At 46.3% G+C, this 22070-nt stretch overlaps 1 protein-coding gene across 3 annotated transcripts in view; it reads left to right on the top strand.

Annotated features, from left to right (window-relative positions):
- Window positions 1-22070, top strand: part of EDC4 (enhancer of mRNA decapping 4) — a 1216007-nt gene that overhangs the window by 489949 nt on the left and 703988 nt on the right. For all 3 annotated transcript variants that reach the window (XM_077288123.1, XM_077288125.1, XM_077288126.1), the window contains one exon: window positions 2440-2516. In XM_077288123.1, the coding sequence (XP_077144238.1) occupies window positions 2440-2516 (77 nt within the window). The remainder of the gene's footprint in view (window positions 1-2439; window positions 2517-22070) is intronic.

The following is a 22070-nucleotide window of genomic DNA, read 5'->3' as shown; positions in this document are numbered from 1 at the left end:
ACTCACCATTCTAAATATTTTTTACCTCGAAGAATTGTCTGTATTCCTGTGCTGCATCTGTATAATTTTTAACTTCCTCTCCTGCTCAGGATATGTGCTATGATCACACCATATTCTCTCAAGGTCAGGAACAACCATTACACAGTACTTAGCATGGTCACATTTATAAGATTATCTCCGCACAGGAACATTTTTTTTAAAACATCCAGTTGTTGAAATTCTTATTATTCCAAGATCAATTGATTAAAATAAACTTTGCTCATGGGACAACCAGGGCTGTGGAGTCGGTAAGCTAAGCCTCCGACTCAGACCCTTCAATTTCCCTGACTTCCGACTCCACAGCACTGGTTACTACTGAGTAAATGCATAAAGTGCAGAACAGATTCATCTTGGCTAAAAGTCTAGAATCTTTGATCAGGAATAGAACAAACATTTATAGGACATTTTATAACTTTACAAAATTCTGAGAACATTTACAGCACATCCTGCACTGAACCACTAAACCCAATATTTATATATTTTAGAGTCTGAGTCGGTCCATTTTATACCGACTCTGACTCTGAATCCACCAAAATGGACTCATACTTTTCATCTCCACTCTACAGCCCTGGGGACAACCTATTTAATAATAATATTCTTGTCTCTGCTGATAAATGAACCTTATATAACCTCTCCAAATCATTATTTCAAATATATAGTACGATGTACAAATCTACATCTATATGCTGATTGCATGTTATGAGTTAGCGACTCTAACCAAACAGTATATAAAAAAGAAAACTGAGTCTTAGCTAATTTATCAAAAATGCAAAAATACCTTTATTTAGACCATATAAAAACACAAGATACGAAAATCCATAAGACAAGCAACGTGTGAAACAGCCTGATAGACTAATAAGTAAACACTGGGTCAGTGATCAAGAAGTCCCAAGATGTTGGGTACCGGCTGCAGAGCAGTGCACCAAGGGCTTGTAACATTAGTTGTGCCACCATAGAGATAGTACTCATAGACAAAGTAGGGTTAACTACAAACACAGATATAGCAAGGGTTTCGCAGGGATGCTCCCACAGGTGCTGTATGCTACTCCTGGATAAATGGGAGCCCCTATAATGCCTTCATATTCATTGCTAACCACTCGCTACATAAGAATGTTACACTGGCGGCACAAAGTATAAAATGAGAAACTGAAGTCAGATATCATTACCCATCATGGTGCAGAGCGATGGAGCCGGGACCTACTGTTTCACACGTTGCTTGTCTTATGGATTTTCGTATCTTGTGTTTTTATATGGTCTAAATAAAGGTATTTTTGCATTTTTGATAAATTAGCTAAGACTCAGTTTTCTTTTTTATATACTGATAAATGAACCTGTATTGCATGACGTCAAGGTGGCTGTAAGGATAGCTGTTGGATTCTAATAGGATTGGACAAGTATAATAATTCTCCCAGGTTTTTGCCAGTGTACAGACTGGGCTATAAAAGTTCTAACCTGCTTAATATGGACCATCCCTGATGAAGGAAGCTGATTGCTTCTGAAGCTCATTGGATTTGTTCAATTTAGTTATACTTACAGCCATCGTGACGTCACACAACACGTTTTCACTGTAGTTCCTCAGCACAGATGGACATGGACTTTATTAAGCTCCTTCAGCTTCTAAGACTTGCCGTTGTGCTCCATTGACTGAGGCGCCGTCTGTAAATAAACTAACGACTGCTATTGTACTCTAACACTCCTGCATAACTGAACGTGGATTCTGCATTTCAGTTTGAAAAACATGGGGGTGGATCAATCATGCTTTTAGGGGTGTGTTGCTGCAAATGGCATGGGCAACATTTCACTAGTATAGGGAAGAATGGATTCAACAATGTCAGCAAATTTCAGGAAATTTTGATGCAAACATAACACCATAACTAAAAAGATGAAGTTGAAATGAGGATGGCTTCAACAAATGTATAATGATCCTAAACATACGTCAATATCCACAGCAGACTGTCCGAAAAGGCGCAAGCTAAAAGTTTTACAACAGCACTTACTGTACAGTCCCTGATCTGAGCATCATTGAATATCTGTGGCTACACCTCAAAATATCAGTGCATGTAAGACGACTTGGGAAGCTCACAGAACATGGAAGATTTTTCCAAGGAAGAATGGATGAAAATCCCTCAAACAAGAATTGAAAGACTCTCTGCTGGCTACAAAAAGCATTTACATGGTGTGATACTTATAATAGGGGAAGCTACTAATTACTAAACATGCAGGTTGTCAAAACTCTTACATTTGCCCATTTTCAATTTTGTAATTTTTAAAATTACATTTTTTTTTCTGATTTCTCATGTTAGCATAAAATTCAGATTCTACTAAAGGTTTGCAATTGTCTTAAAAATGGAAAGTACATGCTAAAATCACTTCATTAACATTTATGCTTTTATATGACAGCTCACCTCTTCTGGAAATCTTGGTTTACTCAATAATGTTACTCCTCTAAATAATTCTTCAACTAGTGATATTTCAAGGTAACACATTTGTCTCTTAATTTTATATATAACATGTTATTGCTTTAATTGCATCAATTTTGTTTTTAAGTTTTTTCATTATTTCCTGTTTTACAACCAATGATTATACACAGCTTAAAGTCTTCATCTTCTTGGATATTTTTTAAATTTTGCAAAAATATGTGTAAAGGCTTTCTGCATTTGCATTTTTGTTGCATTTGGATACGATTTAATAATTTCATACTTACATATGATGAAAACAGAAAAGGCAAGGGTGCACATATTCAACCTTACTCGATCAGTTATGCTATATTAATCAATAAATTCATTGGAAAAAGTAATCCAGACAATTTAAAATATTATCTGAAGACATTGCTACCTCCTGTAGTAAAGTATTCCATAGCGTAGTCCAACTAATTGTAAAGAAGCCTTTCTTTGCAGGGTCATTTATAAGAATAAACATGTGCCACATCTTTGAATTGATCATTACAGGGTAAATTCACCTCAAAGGTTGTCCGGCCTTAGGCTACCACTGTATGTGGCAGCACACTTGTGAATCCTCACAATGCGCGCTCTGTTAGTATTATCCTGCGCCATTAACGGTTCGATCATGTGACAGCAAGTATGCTGGCCACATTCTGATTAGACTGAGTCTGGCCTATCCCAAACTTGCGGTCATTTGCCAGCCAGAACCAGAGAATCCTCACAGCGCTCAGTATGTGTGATGTTAGGATTCACAAGTCTGCAGTCACTGTAAGGCTGGACAGCCCCCTTTAAAGCCTCTTTCTCTTTTAAACAAGCCCAATTTTTAAAACTTTTAATTATAATTAGAGATGGGCGAACCCGAACAATGAAGTTTGGCGTCCGTACCAAACACCTACTGTTCGGGCACGGACACCAAACATGAACTTCAAAAGGAAGTCAGTGTTACTTTTAGGGTTCGGCTGCCCAAACACCGGATGTTTGTCACTGGGTGAGAGAAACACGGTGCTAGCGGTGGATGTCACTTAGGTCACTGCAGTTCAGCCCAGCTGGGAACGGAGCCTCAGTGACCACAGGTATTCTCAATGACGTCACTGCCAGTCACCGAGGCTGCGCTCTCAGTGAGTGCAAAATTAAATTACCGTATATACTAGTGCATAAGCCGAGATTTTCAGCACATTTTTTGTGTGCTGAAAACGCCCCCCATTGTTTATACTCAAGTCAATTGTCCAGAACGCTGGCAGGTGAGGGGGAACGGCTTAGCAGCGACTGGAGCCGGCGGCTGTGGCACAGTGACAGCTGCAGCCACCTGCTAACAGAAGACATCATATTCACCCTCCGTTGCTGCATCTCCATCCCTGCATCTCCATTGTCCGAGCGCTGGCAGATCTAGTCTCCTGTGCTGAGCAGTCACGTTGTACCGCTCATGAAAGTAATGAATATGTATGCATCTTTACTCCCACAGGCGTGGAACTCATATTCATTACCTTAATGAGCGGTACCACGTGACCGCTCGGCACACGAGAGGAGAGCCGGACATCTGAGATGCAGGGATGGAGATGCAGGAGTGGGGGGGGGGGGAGTGAGACATGCATGCAAACATGGGATGGGGGAAATCGAGCCATGGGGGACTGGGGGAGCCGAGCCATGCGGGACCGGGGGAGCCACATACCAGTATGGGAGGGGCATACCAGGGCAGGGGGAGCCATACATATCAGGATAGGATGGGGGACACATAGCAGGACAGGGATGAGGGGACTATGCATACCCGGCTTATACTCAAGACAAAAAGCTTACCGAGTTTTCCTTGGCAAGAGTAGGTGCCTCGGCTTATACTCGGGTCGGCTTATACTCGAGTTTATACGGTAGATTTCCTTGAATAATTAACGACAACTGTAAATTGGGATGGGTGTTTCTATGCAGCATTTGAAAGTCAACTTGCTTGTCCATAAAATAATGGGAGAGTTGAATTGACCTATTTTTTTTTCATTAATTCTTCACCTTCCTGACCAAGCCAATTTTTAGAACTCTGACCACTGTCATTCTATGAGTTCATAGCTCTGTAACGCTTCACTGGATCCTACTAATTCTGAGATTTTCTTGTGACATATTGTACTTTATGATAGTGGTAAAATTTATTTGATATGATATGTTTATTTGTTATGAAAGTGTAAATTTGGAGAAAATGTTGTAATTTCCAAACTTATTATTTTTAAATGAGAGAGCCATATCGCACAAAATAGTTAATAACACTTCTCACATATCTACTTTACATCAGCACAATTTTTGAAACAACTTTTTTTTTTTTTTTTAGGAAGTTTTAAGGGTTAAAATTGCACCAGCGATTTTAAAGTTTTACAACAAAATTCGAAAAAAAACAAAACATTTTTTTTAGGTACCACCTCACATTTGAAGTAACTATGAGGGGCTTATATGATAGAGAATACCCAAAAGTGACACCATTCTAAAAACTGCACCACTCAAAGTACTCAAAACCACATTCAAGTAGCACCTTCAGGTGCTTCACAGGAATTAATGGAATGTGGAAGGAAAAAATAAATATTTACTTTTTTCACAAAATTTCTCGTTTAGTAATTTCCAGGACGTCCCTCCTGACAGCACCATGCAGGTCATCCTCCTCCTCCTTACAGGGACAGGAAAACACACGAGAGGTTAACAGGCCCCTCCCCACCCACCTACCTCACTGTTTTTTCCTGTCCCTGCATGGAGGGACGCATGAGAGGAGAAGCACATTTTACCAGGATGGGGCTCAGGGAGATCGTGCAGGGCGGCCATTCCTCCCTGCCAAGAAGGCCCGAGGTTGACACTCTCTGGTGGAGAGTCCCTAAGCCACAGAGACCTGTTGAGCAGACAAGCCCTGGCTAGAGCCTCTTCCTTCCTATGGGGGGGGCTTTCGGCTCTGACCCCAGCCGGCATGATGCCGCTGCTTCCGGAAGTAGCGTGGTTGAGAAAACTGTTGCTCTTCCGGTGACGTCAGGGGAGGTGCCAGAACACAGGGCGGCGTGCTTTCCAGGGTGGAACATGGAAGTAACAGAGCAAGACGAGTAATAAAGCAGTTACCTGGATCTCGAGGGGCAAAGGGCTTTCAGGACCATTACGGAGGATCCGGGCAACGTCGATCAGGATTGTGGGGTAAGTTCTCTGTGTCCAGTCCCGTCCGCATTACACAGCCCCTGACTATACCCTTTCTTTATGATGTACAGGATAAGGGAACCCCATCTATGCCCCTGCCTACTCCCAAATGGTCTGGTAAAGCCACTGCAAAAAACAGATGATGCCCTATATGCCATATAAAGTTACCAGAGACATATTGTCAGAACGCTCTGTGACACATGCACCAGCAGAGTTGTGGGGGAAGAACAGCCATCTCTACTGTCTGAGATGAGGTGCCTTATTTGGGAGGAGGTCCAGACCTCCATATCCAGCCTTACCCGTCCACAATCTCCCAGTCCGGGTCCGTGTGCTAAGAGACCTCGATGTGAGATGTAACTGAGCTCGGACGAGGAATTCCATCCCCTGGGGTCAAACCAGGAAGAAGAGGGTTAGGTAGTATCGGAAAATCCAGAACGGGGCAAGAGATACTTGTTTGCCTCAGAGGTTACCGATGACCTAATCCAAGCTATCAGATATACCATGCAGGTGGAGGATGTCCCAAAACCACAGTCCAGACAGGATTTGATTTTCGGGGGTCTCAGGGCTCAGAAACAGCATGTATTCCCAGTTAAAGACCATATCCGTGCTATGGTCCTGGAGGAGTGGGAGGATGCTGAGAGACGCTTGGTGATACCACAGGATTTTAAGATTTGTCTACCCTTCGATCCTGAGGAAGTTAATATCTGGGAAGAGGTCCCCAACATTGATGTGCCGGTTCACAGGAAGATATCCATCCCGTTTGAATACTCAAGTCTAAAAGACCCTATGGACAGGAAGGCGGATAATCTCCTGAAACGGGCATGGGAGACATCCGCGGCTTTGATCAAAACCAACATAGCCACTACTTTAGTTGCCAGGTCTATGTTTTTATGGATGGGACAACTGGAGGAGCATTTGACCAACAAAGCTCCTAGAGAGGAAATCATAGCCTCCCTCTGATGAAATCTGCTACACGCTTTTTGGCTGATACATCTGCTGAATCTGTAAGAGTCTCAGCTAGGAATAGCTCTTTCTCCAATGCGGTTCATAGGGCTATCTGGATGAAAACCTGGTCAGGGGATAATGCCTCCAAAAATAATCCATTCTCCATTCCCTTCTCGGGGTTAAGGGTGTTCGAGTCGGCATTAGATGACCTCTTAGAGAAGGCATCTGACAAAAATAAAGGGTTCCCTGAGGATAGGTTTAGAAGGAACCAGTCCTTTCGTAAACCAAGTCCTTCTCGGAGATAATCCGATTACAGGGGCCAAGGGAAGTCCAGTAGAGGAGCCTACCACAAAAGAGGGAAGAGTAAAGGGGTCCCTATTTGGGTCGAGTTCAAGATCAAAAATTCTGATTGGGGGGTGACTCAACTAAAAACTGGTCCCAGATTATTCACGATCAGTGGATTCTCAGATTCATAGCAGAGGGTTACGTGGTAGTTTACTACACCTCCCCCCGAAAGGTTTATCGCTCCCCGTACCTTATCGACAGAGTCTCCTATGTTAGCAGACTTAAAGTAGCTGCTCAACACGGCGGTCATAGTCCCAGTTCCCCACGCAGAAAAGGACGAAGGTCACTGCTCCTCTCTGTTCACAATCATAAAGCAATCAGGGGAGTCCTGCACCATAATAAACCTGAGGCCCCTAAACTTTTGGGTCAGATACAAAAAGTTCAGAATGGAGTCGGTAAAATCTTCTGTTCCTCTTTTAGACAGGGACGCCTCTATGTGCACCCTCGATCTAAAAAGTGCATGTTACCAGGTCCCTATTCACCCAGCGTCCCAAAGATACTTGAAATTTGCAGTGATGATCCTGAATTGAACCTGTCACTTTCAGTTTCAGTGCCTTCCATGTGGCCTAGCATCAGCTCCTCCAGTATTTACCAAGTTGGTGTCATATTCTACATAAGAAGCCAGGGGATTATCATAGTGCCATTCTTAGACAATTTCCTCTTGGTGGCAAATTCGGCGATAGAGCTCTGAGCTCACAGGGAAAAGACAGTGTCCACAATAGAGTACATTAAATGGATTATCAACAGGCAGAAATCGGACCTGGTACCAGAAAACAAGATGATCTTCCTGGGTGTACTACTGGACTCCAGATGCAGAACATCCTTCCTACTGGAGGTGAAACAGAGTCAGAGTTCCTGAGAAGTCGTGCTTCTGTCAGGTCGGCAATGAAAATTTTAGGTCTTTTGACGGCTTGCATCTCCTGTGTCTTGTGGGCCCAGTTCCACTCAAGAGCCTTGCAGAGGGAAGTCTTGTCTGTCTGGGATCAGTGCCAGTCATCACTCGACAGAAAAATGTCTTTATCCCCCAGCGGTGAGAAGATCACTATTTTGGTGGACTCAGCCAGAAAATCTACAGGTGGGCATTCCTTGGATCACCTCACCATGTGTGGTAATCACCACGGACGCCATCAAGTGGGGATGGAGAGCACACTTGGAGGGAAGGATTATTCTGGTCAGATGGCCATCAGAGATCCTGTCCAAGTCGTCCAATTACAGGGAGCTCTACGCCATGTGGGAAGCCCTGAAACGAAATCAGGCAGTGCTAAAGGGTCAACATGTGAAAATTGTATCAGACAACATAGTAACATAGTTATTAAAGGGACTCTGTCACCCCCTCCAGCCGTTAGAAGCTAAAAGAGCCACCTTGTGCAGCAGTAATGCTGCATTCTGACAAGGTGGTTCTTTTAGTTATTGGTGCAGTCAAAACAGAAATAAAGCGTTTTATAATTTCGCAAAAATACCTGTCTTTAGTCGTGGAGGCAGGTCATAACCCCCCTGCTGCACACGCCACACTGCCGTCACTCAAGGCTTCTTCGGCGCCGGGCGCCGCCCCCTCCGCACTGTTTTATAATCAAATCCGGCGCCTGCTCTGTTTTGTTCTGTCTGTGGCAGGCGCAGTGAACGCTGCCCGTCTGACCTCAGATACAGTCTCGCAGACTGCGCCTGTGCGGCCACCCAGCTTCTGAATCCCAGCCCCGCACTGTGCATAATGCATAACACACTGCGGGGCTGGGATTCACAAGCCGGGTGGCCGCACAGACGCAGTCTGCGAGACTGCTTCTGAGGTCAGACGGGCAGCGTTCACTGCGCCTGCCCCAGGCAGAACAAAACAGCTCAGGCGCCGGATTTGATTAGAAAACAGTGCGGAGGGGGCGGCGCCCGGCGCTGAAGAAGCCTTGAGTGACGGCAGTGTGGCATGTGCAGCAGGGGGGTTAAGATCTGCCTCCACGACTAAAAACAGGTATTTTTGTGAAATTATAAAACGCTTTATTTCTGCTTTGACTGCACCAATAACTAAAAGAGCCACCTTGTCAGAATGCTGCATTACTGCTGCGCAAGGTGGCTCTTTTAGTTTATAACTGCTGGAGGGGGTGACAGTCCCTTTAAGGTTGAAGGAAGACTTTATGTCCATCTAGTTCAACCCATAGCCTAACCTAACATTCCCTAACATGTTGTTCCAGAGGAAGGCAAAAAAAAACCCATGTGGCAAAGAGTAAGCTCCACATTGGGGAAAAAAATTCCTTCCCGACTCCACATATGGCAATCAGACTAGTTCCCTGGATCAGCGCCCTATCAAGGAATCTAGTGTATAAACCCTGTAACATTATACTTTTCCAGAAAGGTATCCAGTCCCCTCTTAAATTTAAGTAATGAATCACTCATTACAACATCATATGGCGGAGAGTTCCATAGTCTCACTGCTCTTACAGTAAAGAATCCACGTCTGTTATTATGTTTAAACCTTTTTTCCTCAAGACGTAGAGGATGCCCCCTTGCCCCTGACTCAGGTCTATGATTAAAAAGATCATCAGAAAGGTCTTTGTACTGTCCCCTCATATATTTATACATTAAAATAAGATCACCCCATAGACTTTGTTTTTCCAAACTAAATAGTACCCAAGTGTAATAGTCTATCTTGGTACTGCAGACCCCCCAGTCCTCTAATAACCTTGGTCGCTCTTCTCTGCACCCGCTCTAGTTCAGCTATATCTTTCTTATACACCGGAGACCAGAACTGTACACAGTATTCTAAGTGTGGTCGAACTAGTGACTTGTATAGAGGTAAAATTATGTTCTCCTCATGAGCTTCTATGCCTCTTTTAATGCATCCCATAATTTTATTTGCTTTTGTAGCAGCTGCCTGACAATGGCCACTGAATATGAGTTTGTCATCCACCCATACTCCCAGGTCTTTTTCATTGACGGTTTTGCCCAGAGTTTTAGAATTAAGCACATAGTTATACATCTTATTACTTCTACCCAAATGCATGATGACCTTACATTTATCTCCATTAACCCCTTCACCCCTGGAGCTTTTTCCGTTTTTTCATTATCGTTTTTCGCTCCCCTCCTTCCCAGAGCCATAACTTTTTTATTTTTCTGTCAATATGGCCATGTGAGGGCTTATTTTTTGCAGGATGAGATGTACTTTTGAATGATACCATTGGTTTTACCATGCCGTGTAACAGAAAACGGGAAAAAAATTCCAAGTGCGATGAAATTGCAAAAATAAATGCAATCTCAAACTTGTTTTTTGTTTGGCTTTTTTGCTAGGTTCACCAAATGCTAAAACTGACCTGCCGTTATGATTCTCCAGGTCAGTACGAGTTCATAGACACCAAACATGTCTAGGTTCTCTTTTATCTAAGTGGTAAAAAAAAATTCCAAAGTTTGCAAAAAAAAAATAATAATTGCGCCATTTTCCGATACCCGTAGCGTCTCCAATTTTCTTGATCTGGGGTCGGGTGAGGGCTTATTTTTTGCGTGCCGAGCTGGCGTTTTTAATGATACCATTTTGGTGCAGATACGTTTTTTTGATTACCCTTTATTGCATTTTAATGCAATGTTGCGGTGACCAAAAAAACGTAATTTTCGTGTTTTGAGTTTTTTTTCTCGCTACGCCATTTATCGATCAGGTTAATCCTTTGTTTTTATTGATAGATCGGGCGAACCTGAACACGGCGATACCAAATATGTGTAGGTTTGATTTTTTTTTTATTGTTTTATTTTGATTGGGGCGAAAGGGGGGGGGGGTGATTTGAACTGTTATATATTTTTTATTTTTTTTGATATTTTTAAACAGTGTTTTTTTTTTTTATTTTGGCATGCTTCAATTGCCTCTATAGGAGGCTAGAAGCATTCACAACTCGATCGTCTCTGCTACATAGAGGTGAAGCACAGATCACCTCTATGTAGCAGAAATGCAGGGTTGCTTTGAACGCCGACCACAGGTTGGCGCTCAAAGCAATCGGCCATCAACAACCATAGAGGTCTCAAGAGACCTCTGGTTGTTATGACAATGCACTGATGACCCCCGATCATGTGACGGGGTTCAGAGGTGCGAGCACCCCCGGCCGCGCTGCCGGGAGCGCTTGACAGCGGCATTTAACTAGTTAATGGGCGCGGGCAGATCATGATTCCGCTCGCGCTCATTGCGCGCACATGTCAGCTGTACAAAACAGCTGACATGTCGCGGCTTTGAGGTGGGCTCACCGCCGGAGTCCTCCTTAAAGCGTGGGTTCTGCCAGCTGACGTACTATTCCGTCAGCTGGCAGAAAGGGGATAAAGCTCACTTGCCATTTATCAGCCCAAGCTTCTACACTATGTTCCAAATTATTATGCAAATTCTATTTTTCTCGGATTTTCCTAAATGGTCGGTCCAAATGACAGTCAGTCTAATAAGTCATCACCCTTTCAAGTATACATCGAATTTTATTGAAGAAACCTCCCATTGATAACAGTATAATCTCCAAAATGAATAAAACCTCAAAATGCACTGTTCCAAATTGTTAGGCACAGTAGAATTTCTAGACATTTGATATGTTTTAAAGAACTGAAAATGCTCATTTGTGGAATTTGCAGCATTAAGAGGTCACATTCACTCAACAAAAAAAGCTATTTAACTCCAAAACATCCTAACAGGCCAAGTTACATGTTAACATAGGAACCTTTCTTTGATATCACCTTCACAATTCTTGCATCCATTGAACTTGTGAGTTTTTGGAGAGTTTCTGCTTGTATTTCTTTGCATGAAGTCAGAATAGCTTCCAAGAGCTGCTGTTTTGATGTGAACTGCCTCCCACCCTCATAGATCTTTTGCTTGATGATACTCCAAAGGTTCTCTATAGGGTTGAGGACAGGGGAAGAAGGTGGCCACACCATGAGTTTATCTCCTTTTATGCCCATAGCAGCCAATGACTCAGCCGCACCTGCCCTGTGTCTCAGCCGCACCTGCCCTGTGTCTCAGCCGCACCTGCCCTGTGTCTCAGCCGCACCTGCCCTGTGTCTCAGCCGCACCTGCCCTGTGTCTCAGCCGCACCTGCCCTGTGTCTCACCTGCACCTGCACTGTGTCCACTCGTGCCTACCAGTTCCGTTTATTCCTGCTAGTCATTACCTTTTTCTTCCTCTCTTGCAGCATCGTGCCACCGCTCCGTCTCTGGTCCTCCTGGTCCCATCTACCTCCCATATTCCATAGTTTCCGTTTGTTCTCTGTTCTCATCTACCGCCTCCATACCCCAGTCTCTTCCCTCTCTTTATTTACCCTTAGTCGCCCCTTTGGCTCCAGCTGTTGTGGTTCCATCCCCCTTGGGCCTGCCCCTAACGCTCCCTTTATAGGGGGTGGTTCCATCAGGTCCGCTTACTCTTGGGGGCTCTAGAACTATAACCCAGAGGGTCCACTTTCGAGTCTTTCCTTCGTTCTCTGATAGTACAACCTGGCCATGGATCCCGGTGGAGCCTCTGACACTCAGAAATAGCTTGTCTTATAGGAAAATCAGACCCGTGTGATGTCCTTTATGAAAACTATGGACTCTCGCCTCTTTGCACTCCAGACCTCTGATCCTGGGAGCGCGCCTCAGCTGACAGGTCTGCAACAGGAGTTGACTCAGCAGCGAGACACCCAGGCTCATATTCTTAGTTATATGGCTTCGGTGGACGACCGGTTGCTCTCCTTGCAGTCAGCCGCCTCTACTTCCACCTCTGTTTCGGCGCCCCACCCTCCTCCCCATTTGGCAAAACCACCTTGGTATAATGGGGATCCCAAATGGTGTCTGGGTTTTTTGAATCAATGTTTCCTCCATTTTTAGCTCCCTCCTCTGGAGTACCCTACTGATCAGGCTAAAGTGGCCTTCTTGATTTCCCACCTGGAAGGGGACACCTTGGCATGGGTTAATCCCCTCTGGGAGCGCGATGATCCTGTGGTCTCACAGTTGTCAGTTTTTCTGGAGACTTTTCGGCCAGTATTCAATGAGCCGGAACGTCTAGCTTCTACTACAGAAGCCCTGTTTAACCTCCACCAGGGGTCTCTAACTGTAGGTCAGTACGCTATCCAGTTCCGTGCTTTATCATCCGATCTGGGCTGGAATAATGAGGCCTTGGTGGGAGCCTTCTGGCGGGGTCTCTCCGGGCGAATTAAAGACGAGTTGGCAGGTCGCGATACCCCAACTGCCTTGGAGGATTTGATTTCCCTGGCTACCCGTATTGACCTTTTTTTCCAGGAGCGAGCCCGTGAGAGTTTTTCATCAGCCGCCTATGTAGACTCGGGCGCAGCAAGGAATTTTATTAGGTTCGATGAGGTCATTAAAGTTTCTGTCCCTGTGAGAACCTTAGAATATCCCCGGATCCTCGCATCCGTGAATGGCAAACCCCTGCAGGAGACCATTACTCAGGTTATGCAAGAGGTGGAACTTCAGGTAGGGGCCCTGCATACGGAGAAAATTACGTTTTATGTTTTAGCCAGAATCTCTCATCCGGTACTTCTTGGCCCTCCATGGTTACGAACCCACAAGCCCACTTTGGATTGGCATACTGGTAATATTTTGCGCTGGGAAGAGTCTTGCCGGGCACATTGTCTGCTGCCGGTGCATCCTGTAGGTGTTCCTCGTCCCCTCTCTATCATCCCTGGGTTGCCTTCTGTTTATAGTTCCATTTCGGATGTCTTCGACAAGAAAGAAGCTGAGTCTTCTTCCGCACCAACTCTGACTGCCCTAGTGACCGTTTTCCTAGAGCCATTCCTCCTAGAGGAAGGATCTATCCTCTCTCGCCTGCGGAGACTCTAGCCATTTCAGAGTACGTTCAGGAGAACCTGGCCAAAGGCTTCATTAGGAAATCCTCTTCTCCTGCCAGTGCTGGTGTCTTCTTCTTAAAAAAAAGATGGTTCCCTTCGTCCTTGTATCAACTACAGAGACCTAAACAACATCGAGGTGAAGAAAAAATACCCGCTGCCACTTTTCCCAAAGCTCTTTGATCGCCTGAGGGGAGCGCACATATTTACCAAGCTCGACTTGCGAGGAGCCTATAACTTGGTTCGAATTCGTGCTAGGGATTTGTGGAAGACCGCATTCAATACACGTGACGGTCAGTGTGAGTATTTGGTTATGCCGTTTGGTCTCTGCAACGCTCCTGCGGTGTTCCAAGAATTCGTTAATGACTTATTCCGGGATCTTCTCTACTCCTGTGTCGTGGTCTTACCTTTTTCGACATTCTCTTCTTTTCTCTGAGTTTATCCATCCATCGACGAGACGTTCGTCAAGTTCTGCAACGTCTTAAAGGAGAATCATCTATTCGCTAAGATCGAGAAGTGCTCCTTCGAGCAGTCGTCTTTGCGTTTCCTTGGTTACATAGTCTCGAAGTTCGGTTTGGAGATGGATCCCGAGAAGGTTTCCGCTGTCCTTAATTGGCCATGTCTTCTTGGAGTAAAATCAATCCAACGTTTTCTTGGCTTTTCCAATTACTATAGACAATTAATCATTTTTCCAAACCAATGAGCCAAACAATTTCTGCTCTTGTTTGCAAAGGGGTCAACCCCAATCATTGTACCTCAGAAGTTGTGAACGCCTTCCAGACTCTGAAACAAAAGTTTGCTACGGCTCCTGTGCTCCATTGCCCTGATGCTAATATGCCATTTATCCTCGAGGTCAACACGTCTTCTTTTAGAGCTGGGGCAGTCCTTTTCCATAAAACACCTCTGGTCGCTTAGTGTCTTGTGGCTTCTTCTCCAAAGCCTTCTCTTCTGAGCAAAATTATTCCTTTTGAGATAAAGAAATACTGGATATTAAATTGGTCTTAGAGGAGTGGCGTTATCTTCTTGAAGGAGCCGTTCATCCTTTTGTTGTATTAACAGACCGCAAGAATGTAGCCTACATTCAGTCTGCTCAAAGACTCAACCTGCGGCAAGCCAGATGGTCCTTGTTCTTCGGGCGTTTTGACTTTGAACTCCACTTTCGTCCTGGTAATAAGAACGTCTAAGTGGATGCCCTATCTAGATCCTTCCAGCCAGCAGACGTGGAGGAGAGTCGAACACATCATAGATCCAGCTAGGATCATTACCCTGGCTCCTCTTAGAGTGATCACTCCACCACCTGGCAAGACATTGGTATTGGATCATGACAAATAAAGAGTTTTACAATGTGGACATTACTCCAAGTTTTCTGGTCATGTCGGAGTCAAATAAACTCTGTCTCTTATCTCCCGCCATAATTGGTGGCCGTCACTTCGACAAGACGTCTTGGAGTTCATTTCTTCCTGTGCTAGAAACAAGGTTCCCAGCATCTACCTTCTGGACTTCTACTTCCACTGCCTGTGCCTTCCGTTCCTTGGAGTCATATTGCTATGGACTTTGTTACCGATTTACCTCCATCCTCAACTTGTACTGTCATTTTGGTGATAGTGGATCGATTCTCCAAGATGTCTCACGTTGTTTCTTTGCCTGGTCTGCCTTCTGCTCCCAAGTTAGCGAAGATTTTTGTACATCATGTCTTCCGACTTCACAGCTTTGCACAGCATATTGTGTCTGACCGGGGGTCCAATTCACCTCTCATTTCTGGAGAGCTCTTTGCGGACTAATGAAGGTAAAACTGGACGTCTCTTCTGCCTATCATCCACAGTCCAACGGTCAAGTGGAACGAGTCAATCAAGTTTTAAAGGGAACCTGTCACCCCCAAAATCGAAGGTAAGCTAAGCCCACTGGCATCAGGGGCTTATCTACAGCTTTCTTTAATGCTGTAGATAAGCCCCCGATGTATCCTGAAAGATGAGAAAAGATGTTAGATTATACTCACCTGGGCGGGCGTTCCGATCCGATGGGTGTCGCGGTCTGGTCCGGGGCCTCCCATCTTCATAGGATGACATCCTCTTCTTGTCTTCACGCTTCGGCTCCGGCACAGGCGTACTTTGTCTGCCCTGTTGAGGGCAGAGCAAAGTACTGCAGTGCGCAGGCGCCGGGCCTCTCTGACCTTTCTCGGCTCCTGCACACTGCAGTACTTTGCTCTGCCCTCAAGTATGCCTGCTTCTGAGCCACAGCGTTAAGACAAAAAGAGGACATCATCGTAAGAAGAAGGGAGGCCCTGGACCGGACCGCGATGCCGACCGGACCGCAGCGGGACCTCCCCTGGGTGAGTATAATCTAACCTCTTTTTCTCATCTTTCAGGTTACATCGGGGGCTTATCTACAGCATTACAGAATGCTGAAGATAAGCCCATGATGCTGGTGGGCTTAGCTCACCTATGATTTTGGAGTGACAGGTTCCCTTTAACCTCCTACCTTCGGCATTTCTCCAATGTTCATCCGAATGATTGGGTCTCTCTTCTCCCATGGGCAGAGTTCATTTACAACAATCATCCCAGTGAATCCTCTTCCAAGTCTCCTTTCTTTGTGGTCTTTGGCAACATCCTGGCATTCCATTTCCCATTTCCCCCGCCTCGGGTGTACCTGCGGCAGACTCCTTGTCCTTGGAATTCTCTAAAATTTGGAGGGAGACTAAAGAGGCTCTTGAAAAGGCCATTTGCAGGATGAAGCAGTACGCCGACAAGAAACGCTTGCACACTCCTCCATTTCTTCCAGGCGACAATGTTTGGCTTTCTTCAAGCTATATTAGACTTAAGATACCCTCTCATAAACTAAGTCCACGCTACATTGGTCCCTTTGAGGTCTTAAGTCGCATCAATGATGTGGCCTACAAATTGAAATTGCCTGCCTCGTTACGAATTCCCAATTCTTTTCATGTCTCGCTTCTTAAACCCGCAGTGTTTAATCGCTTTCACTCTTCTCCACCTCGCGCTCCCCAACCCAGCACTTCGGATGATGTCTTTGATGTAAAAGATATTCTAGCCAAAAAGGTTGTTAGAAGGCGGACCTTTTTTCTGATTGATTGGAAGGGATTTGGTCCTGAGGAGAGATTGTGGGAGCCCCGGGAGAACATCAATGCTCTTTATATCATGAGGAGGTTCCTCTATAGCATTAAAAGGAGGGGGAGTAAGGAGGGGGGTACTGTCACATCTGCGAATACTCACCCGTCCGTCTCCTGCCTCCGGCGCGTCTTTGACAGGGTCCCTCGCCGCTCCCGGTCTTCTCAGGGTCGCGGCACGTCAGCGCTTAGCACATTCTCGGTCGCGCTTTTCCCACCGCTAAGCCCTCTGAGAGGTCGTGACCCGCTGGCTACGCCCCATCATGGCGGCGCCCATTGGGTATTTCTCTGCGTCTGCATAGGTAAGATGCCTGGTTATCTATAGTGGTTACGCTAGCTTTCCTGCTGGCGTACTCCCTTGTTCCCTGGCTTCCTATCTCTGTTTGCTCTTCCTGCCTCTCAGCCGTACCTGCCCTGTGCCTCAGCTGTACTTGCCCTGTGTCTTGCCGTGTCTGCTCTGTGTCTCTTCCGTACCTGCCCTGTGTCTGTTGTATCAGCTCCGTGTCTCTGCTGTGCCTGCTCAGTGTCTTAGCCATTCCTGCCCTGTGTCCACTTGTGCCTACCAGTTCCGTTTATTCCTGCTAGTTATTACCTTTTTCGTTCCTCTCTTGCAGCATCGTGCCACCGCTCAGTCTCTGGTCCTCCTGGTCCCATCTACCTCCCATATTCCATAGTTTCCGTTTGTTCTCTGTTCTGATCTACCGCCTCCATACCCCAGTCTCTTCACTCTCTTTATTTACCCTTAGTCGCCGCTTTGGCTTCAGCCCTTGTGGTTCCAGCCCCCTTGGGCCTGCCCCTAACGCTTTCTGTATAGGGAATGGTTCCATCAGGTCCGCTCGCCCTTGGGGGCTCTAGCACTATAACCCAGAGGTTCTACTTTCGGGTCTTTCCTTCGTGCCCTGATGGTGACCAAATTTTTTTTTCCTGCAACAGCAAGTGGGTCCCAGACCTCGGGCACTCCAGGATGTGGCGTACAGGGTTTTATCCTGGGCAGAAAAAAAACTTTTCTGTCAGTGGCAGCGGTTCATCTCGAGGGGTCCCAAAATGTTGTGGCAGATTACCTGAGCAGACAGAATGTCTGGTTGACGGAATTGAAACTCAACGAGGAGGTTTTCCAGTACTTGTCATCTCTGGTGTACACCTCATACTTATTTCGTGACCAGGAAGAATACAAAGATTTCCAGATTATACTCCTTCAATCGATCAGACAATCCGGAATCCGTCGATGCGTTGAGACAGAAATGAAGCAGGTCTCTTTCTTATGCCTTTCCCCCGATGGCGCTTATTTCAGGGGTTCTCAGGAACATCCAGGAGGATCAGGCGAAGGTACTTCTGATCGCCCCGTATTGACCAACCAGAAGTTGATTTCCACTGCTAAGAGCTATGGCGTTAGAAGACCCGGTTTTTCTTCCTCAGAGGGACGATATCATTTACCATTGCCCAGTCTTTCATCAGAACCCAGGAAGGCTTCATCTATCAACTTGGATCCTGAGCAGGACATCCTGAGAGCTCAAGGATTATCGGGCCAAGTCATAACCACGATTCAGGCTAGTAGAAAGCCTGTTACTTCCGCAATATACAACAAAATATGGAAAATGTTCTGTCTGGAAGGTGGTAGGTCCGACTTTGTTGCACGCAAACCCGATATTCCAGGGGTCTTAGACTTCCTCCAAGCGGAATTTAATAAAGGGCTTAGATCTAGCACACTAAAAGTCCAGATATCGGCTTTAAGTACATTTTTTGATTATTCACTGGCCACTCACCTTGGATAGCTAGATCTGTGATGGCGATTTAGAGGTTGCGACCTACTATTAGGCGGTCGGTGCCCCCTTGGGATCTAAATTTGGTCCTTAGAGCCCTCTGCAATGTGCCTTATGTAATGGGGAAATATGTCCATCTCAGTCCAGACCATCAAGACTGCATTTTTAGTGACCATTACTACTGCAAAAATAGTGGGGGAAATTCAGGCCCTGTCAACTCGGGATCCGTATCTTCGGATATGGGAAGATCGCATAATCCTAAAGTTAGACCACGCTTACGTACCAAAGGTAGTGTCCTGTCAGAATCTAAATCAGGAGATTATCTTACCCTCCTTTTGTGAGAACCTCTCAAATCAGAATGAACAAGCCCCTCACGCATTTGATGTTAGATAGGCAGTCATTGAATATCTAGAGGCTAGTAGTTGGAGACAGGATCTTAACTTGTTTGTCTTATTTGGAGGTTAAATAAGGGGTAAAAAGCCTCTAAAGCAACCATTGCAAGATGGATTACCTCTGCAATCTTCTTAGCCTGTCAGAAGGAACAGTCCCCCCAAAAGTTTAAGAGCTCGAGGAGAGCAGTATCCACCTCCTGGGCTGAAAGGACGGGGGCATCAGTCGAGGAAATTTGTAAAGGTACCGTCTCACAGTGGCACTTTGGTCGCTACGATGGCACGATCCGTGACGCTCCAGCGTCGCTCCATTATCGCTCCAGCGTCGTAGACTGCGGTCACACTTCGCAATGTATGGCGCTGGAGCGATAATTTCATGACGTATTTGCGATGTAGAAGCCGTTGGTTACTGTGCACACATCGTATACAATATCGTGCACACCTTTGTTACACGATGCGATCATGCCGCCACAGCGGGACACTTGACGACAAAAGAAAGTTTCAAACGATCTGCTACGACGTACGATTCTCAGCGGGGTCCCTGATCGCAGTAGCGTGTTAGACACAGCGAGATCGTAAGTATATCGCTGGAACTTCACGGATCGTGCCATCGTAGCGACCAAAGTGCGACTGTGAGACGGTACCCTAAGGCTACCACCTGGGCCAGTCTAGATACGTTTTGCAGGCATTATAAATTAGATGTGTTGTTTAGTCAACAAACTGCTTTTGGGAGAAAGGTTCTCCAGACAGTGGTCCCACCCTGAGGAGGTACTTTGGTATTCTCCATTGTGATGTCAGGAGGAACTTCCTGGAAAATAGGTATTAGACCTACCGGTAATTGTTTGCAGGAGTCTGTCAGGAAAGTGAGTAATTCCTAAATAACCGTAGTACCCATCCAGGGTTGCCTTTCCTTGGTTAGTGAATGACAAACTTCACAAAAAATCCGCCTTGCAGCTTCCAGCCCCCTCTCTGCCTCAAATGGGGAGAGGCACGGAACCATGAAGAAGGGGATGCCACGCAACTGACCAGTGCCATAAAAGAAGGTGACCTTGCCGAATGTAACTGCCCCATATATAGCTCTGCTCCTGAGGTAATGGGGGAGGATGAGGAGGTAGTACCCATAGCTGCACAGGCTAATTAGACTGAGGTAATCCCCGGGGAGACAGCCTATATAGCTGCTGTCACCCGCAGTCAGAGTGCCCAGAATGCAGGTAACACCCTGCTTTCTGGACCCTCCTCAGTCAAAGGGATGACTGAACTAGAGATGGATCCAGAGCAGGTCCCAGAGAGTCCGTGTGAGGAAGGGGCCTTAACGTCACTTCTGGCTGCCTCCAACCAGGAGTTCCAGGCTGTCCTGCACTCCGATGCTAGCCTGAGGCCCTGAGAAACCTCGATGAGAAGCCCACCTCAGAGATTGATAAGGAGAGGGTATTTTGGGAACAAGGGAGGTTGTACAGGAAGAAGGTTCCCAGCAAAGCCCAACAGGAGTGGTTGCGGGAAAGACAGCTGGTTGTACCCTACCAATTTAGGAGTGACTTGTTACGGATTGTCCATGAGATTCCACTAACACGGATCAGCAAAACGAAGACCCGGCTGTCTCAACACTTCTATTGGCCCAAGATGGGGACAGATGTAACCAACTATTGCCGCTCCTGTATTACATGTCAAAGAGTGGGGAAGTCTGGGCCTGCAGAGGCTTGCTGTAAACATTGTGGGACTACTGGCTATACCCAGCAGCTCAGAAAAGCGCTCCTTATTGTGGTAGACTATACTACCCGGTATCTGGACGCAGTGGCTCTGTCCTTATCTAGAGTGGATGAGGTGACTGATGCCCTGTTGGCCTGGCCATCTTTTCCCGAGCAGGATTTCCCAGGGAGATGCTTACCGACCAGGAGACTCAATTTATGTCTTGCCTAATGGAGGCTCTTAGTAAGAAAATGCAGGTATCGAGTGTGTATCACCCCCAAACCAATGGTTTGTGTGAGCACTTCAACGATACCCTCAAACAGATGCTAAAAATGCTGATTGAGACCCAGGGGTGCGACTGGCTGCAGTTTCTTTCACACCTGCTATTCGCTTACAGAGATGTTCCGCAGGCCTCGACGGGGTTTTTCCCCTTCGAGCTCCTGCATGGCATGCAAGTCCGGGGACCCCTTGGGTTGGTAAGGGAATCGTGGGAAGAAGAGCCCAAGCCATTCAGAACTGTCCATCTTGGAGTATGTCATGTGCTTCCGTGACAGGATACAGACCTTGACGCAGTTAGTACATGGCAACATGGCACAGGCCCAGGCTGACTAGATGCACTGGTACGACCAGAACAGCTTAACCTACGTGGTCACTCGTGACCACACTCAGGGTAGGTGGAAGGATTTCCACGTCAATATGATGAAAGCTCACCAAGAACTTAGAGCCTGCGTCCTAAAGGTCTGCAACCTGCCTGAGGATGGGGAGGAAGACCCCTTCCTGGACATGCTGGCCCAGGCTAAAGCCTGCAGGTCCATAAAGGATGTGGAGGTAAGCACTTCGCTAACCGCACACCAGCTGTCGCAGCTGCGAGCCACGCTGGAATCCTTCCGGGACGTATTTACCAACAGACCTGGAATGACTGAACTAGCGGTCCACGAATGGGCACCGAGAATCATGCTCCAATCTAGCGGACATCCTATCTGATCTTGGACGAGGTGCAGCACGTCATGCGCCAGTAGATCGAGGAGATGTTACAGCTGGGGGTGATCAAACAGTCCAAGAGTGCGTGAGCCTCACCTGTAGTGCTGGTACCAAAAAAGTATCGGACCACCCTGTTCTGTGTGGACTGCAGTGGACTGGAGAGGTGTGCGGTGGCATACCTGTATGACATTTTCATCTACAGTTCTACATGGGAGGAGCACCTCGAGCATCTGTAGCAGGCCTGACCCTCAAGCTGGGAAAGTACCAGATGGGCATGAGCGAGGTCCAATACTTGCGGCACCAGGTTCTGTGTGGACTACAGTGGGCTCAATGCCATAACCGCCTCTGACGCACACCCAATGCCACGCATCGAGGAGCTGCTTGAGCGGTTAGCTGGCGCGCCCTATCTATCAGTTATGGAACTGAGTCAG

The sequence above is a fragment of the Ranitomeya variabilis genome, chromosome 2 (assembly GCF_051348905.1).
Source record: "Ranitomeya variabilis isolate aRanVar5 chromosome 2, aRanVar5.hap1, whole genome shotgun sequence".
Taxonomy (NCBI): domain Eukaryota; kingdom Metazoa; phylum Chordata; class Amphibia; order Anura; family Dendrobatidae; genus Ranitomeya; species Ranitomeya variabilis.
The sequence above is the reverse complement of the archived record's forward strand: the minus strand, read 5'-3'. Positions and strand labels throughout refer to the sequence as shown.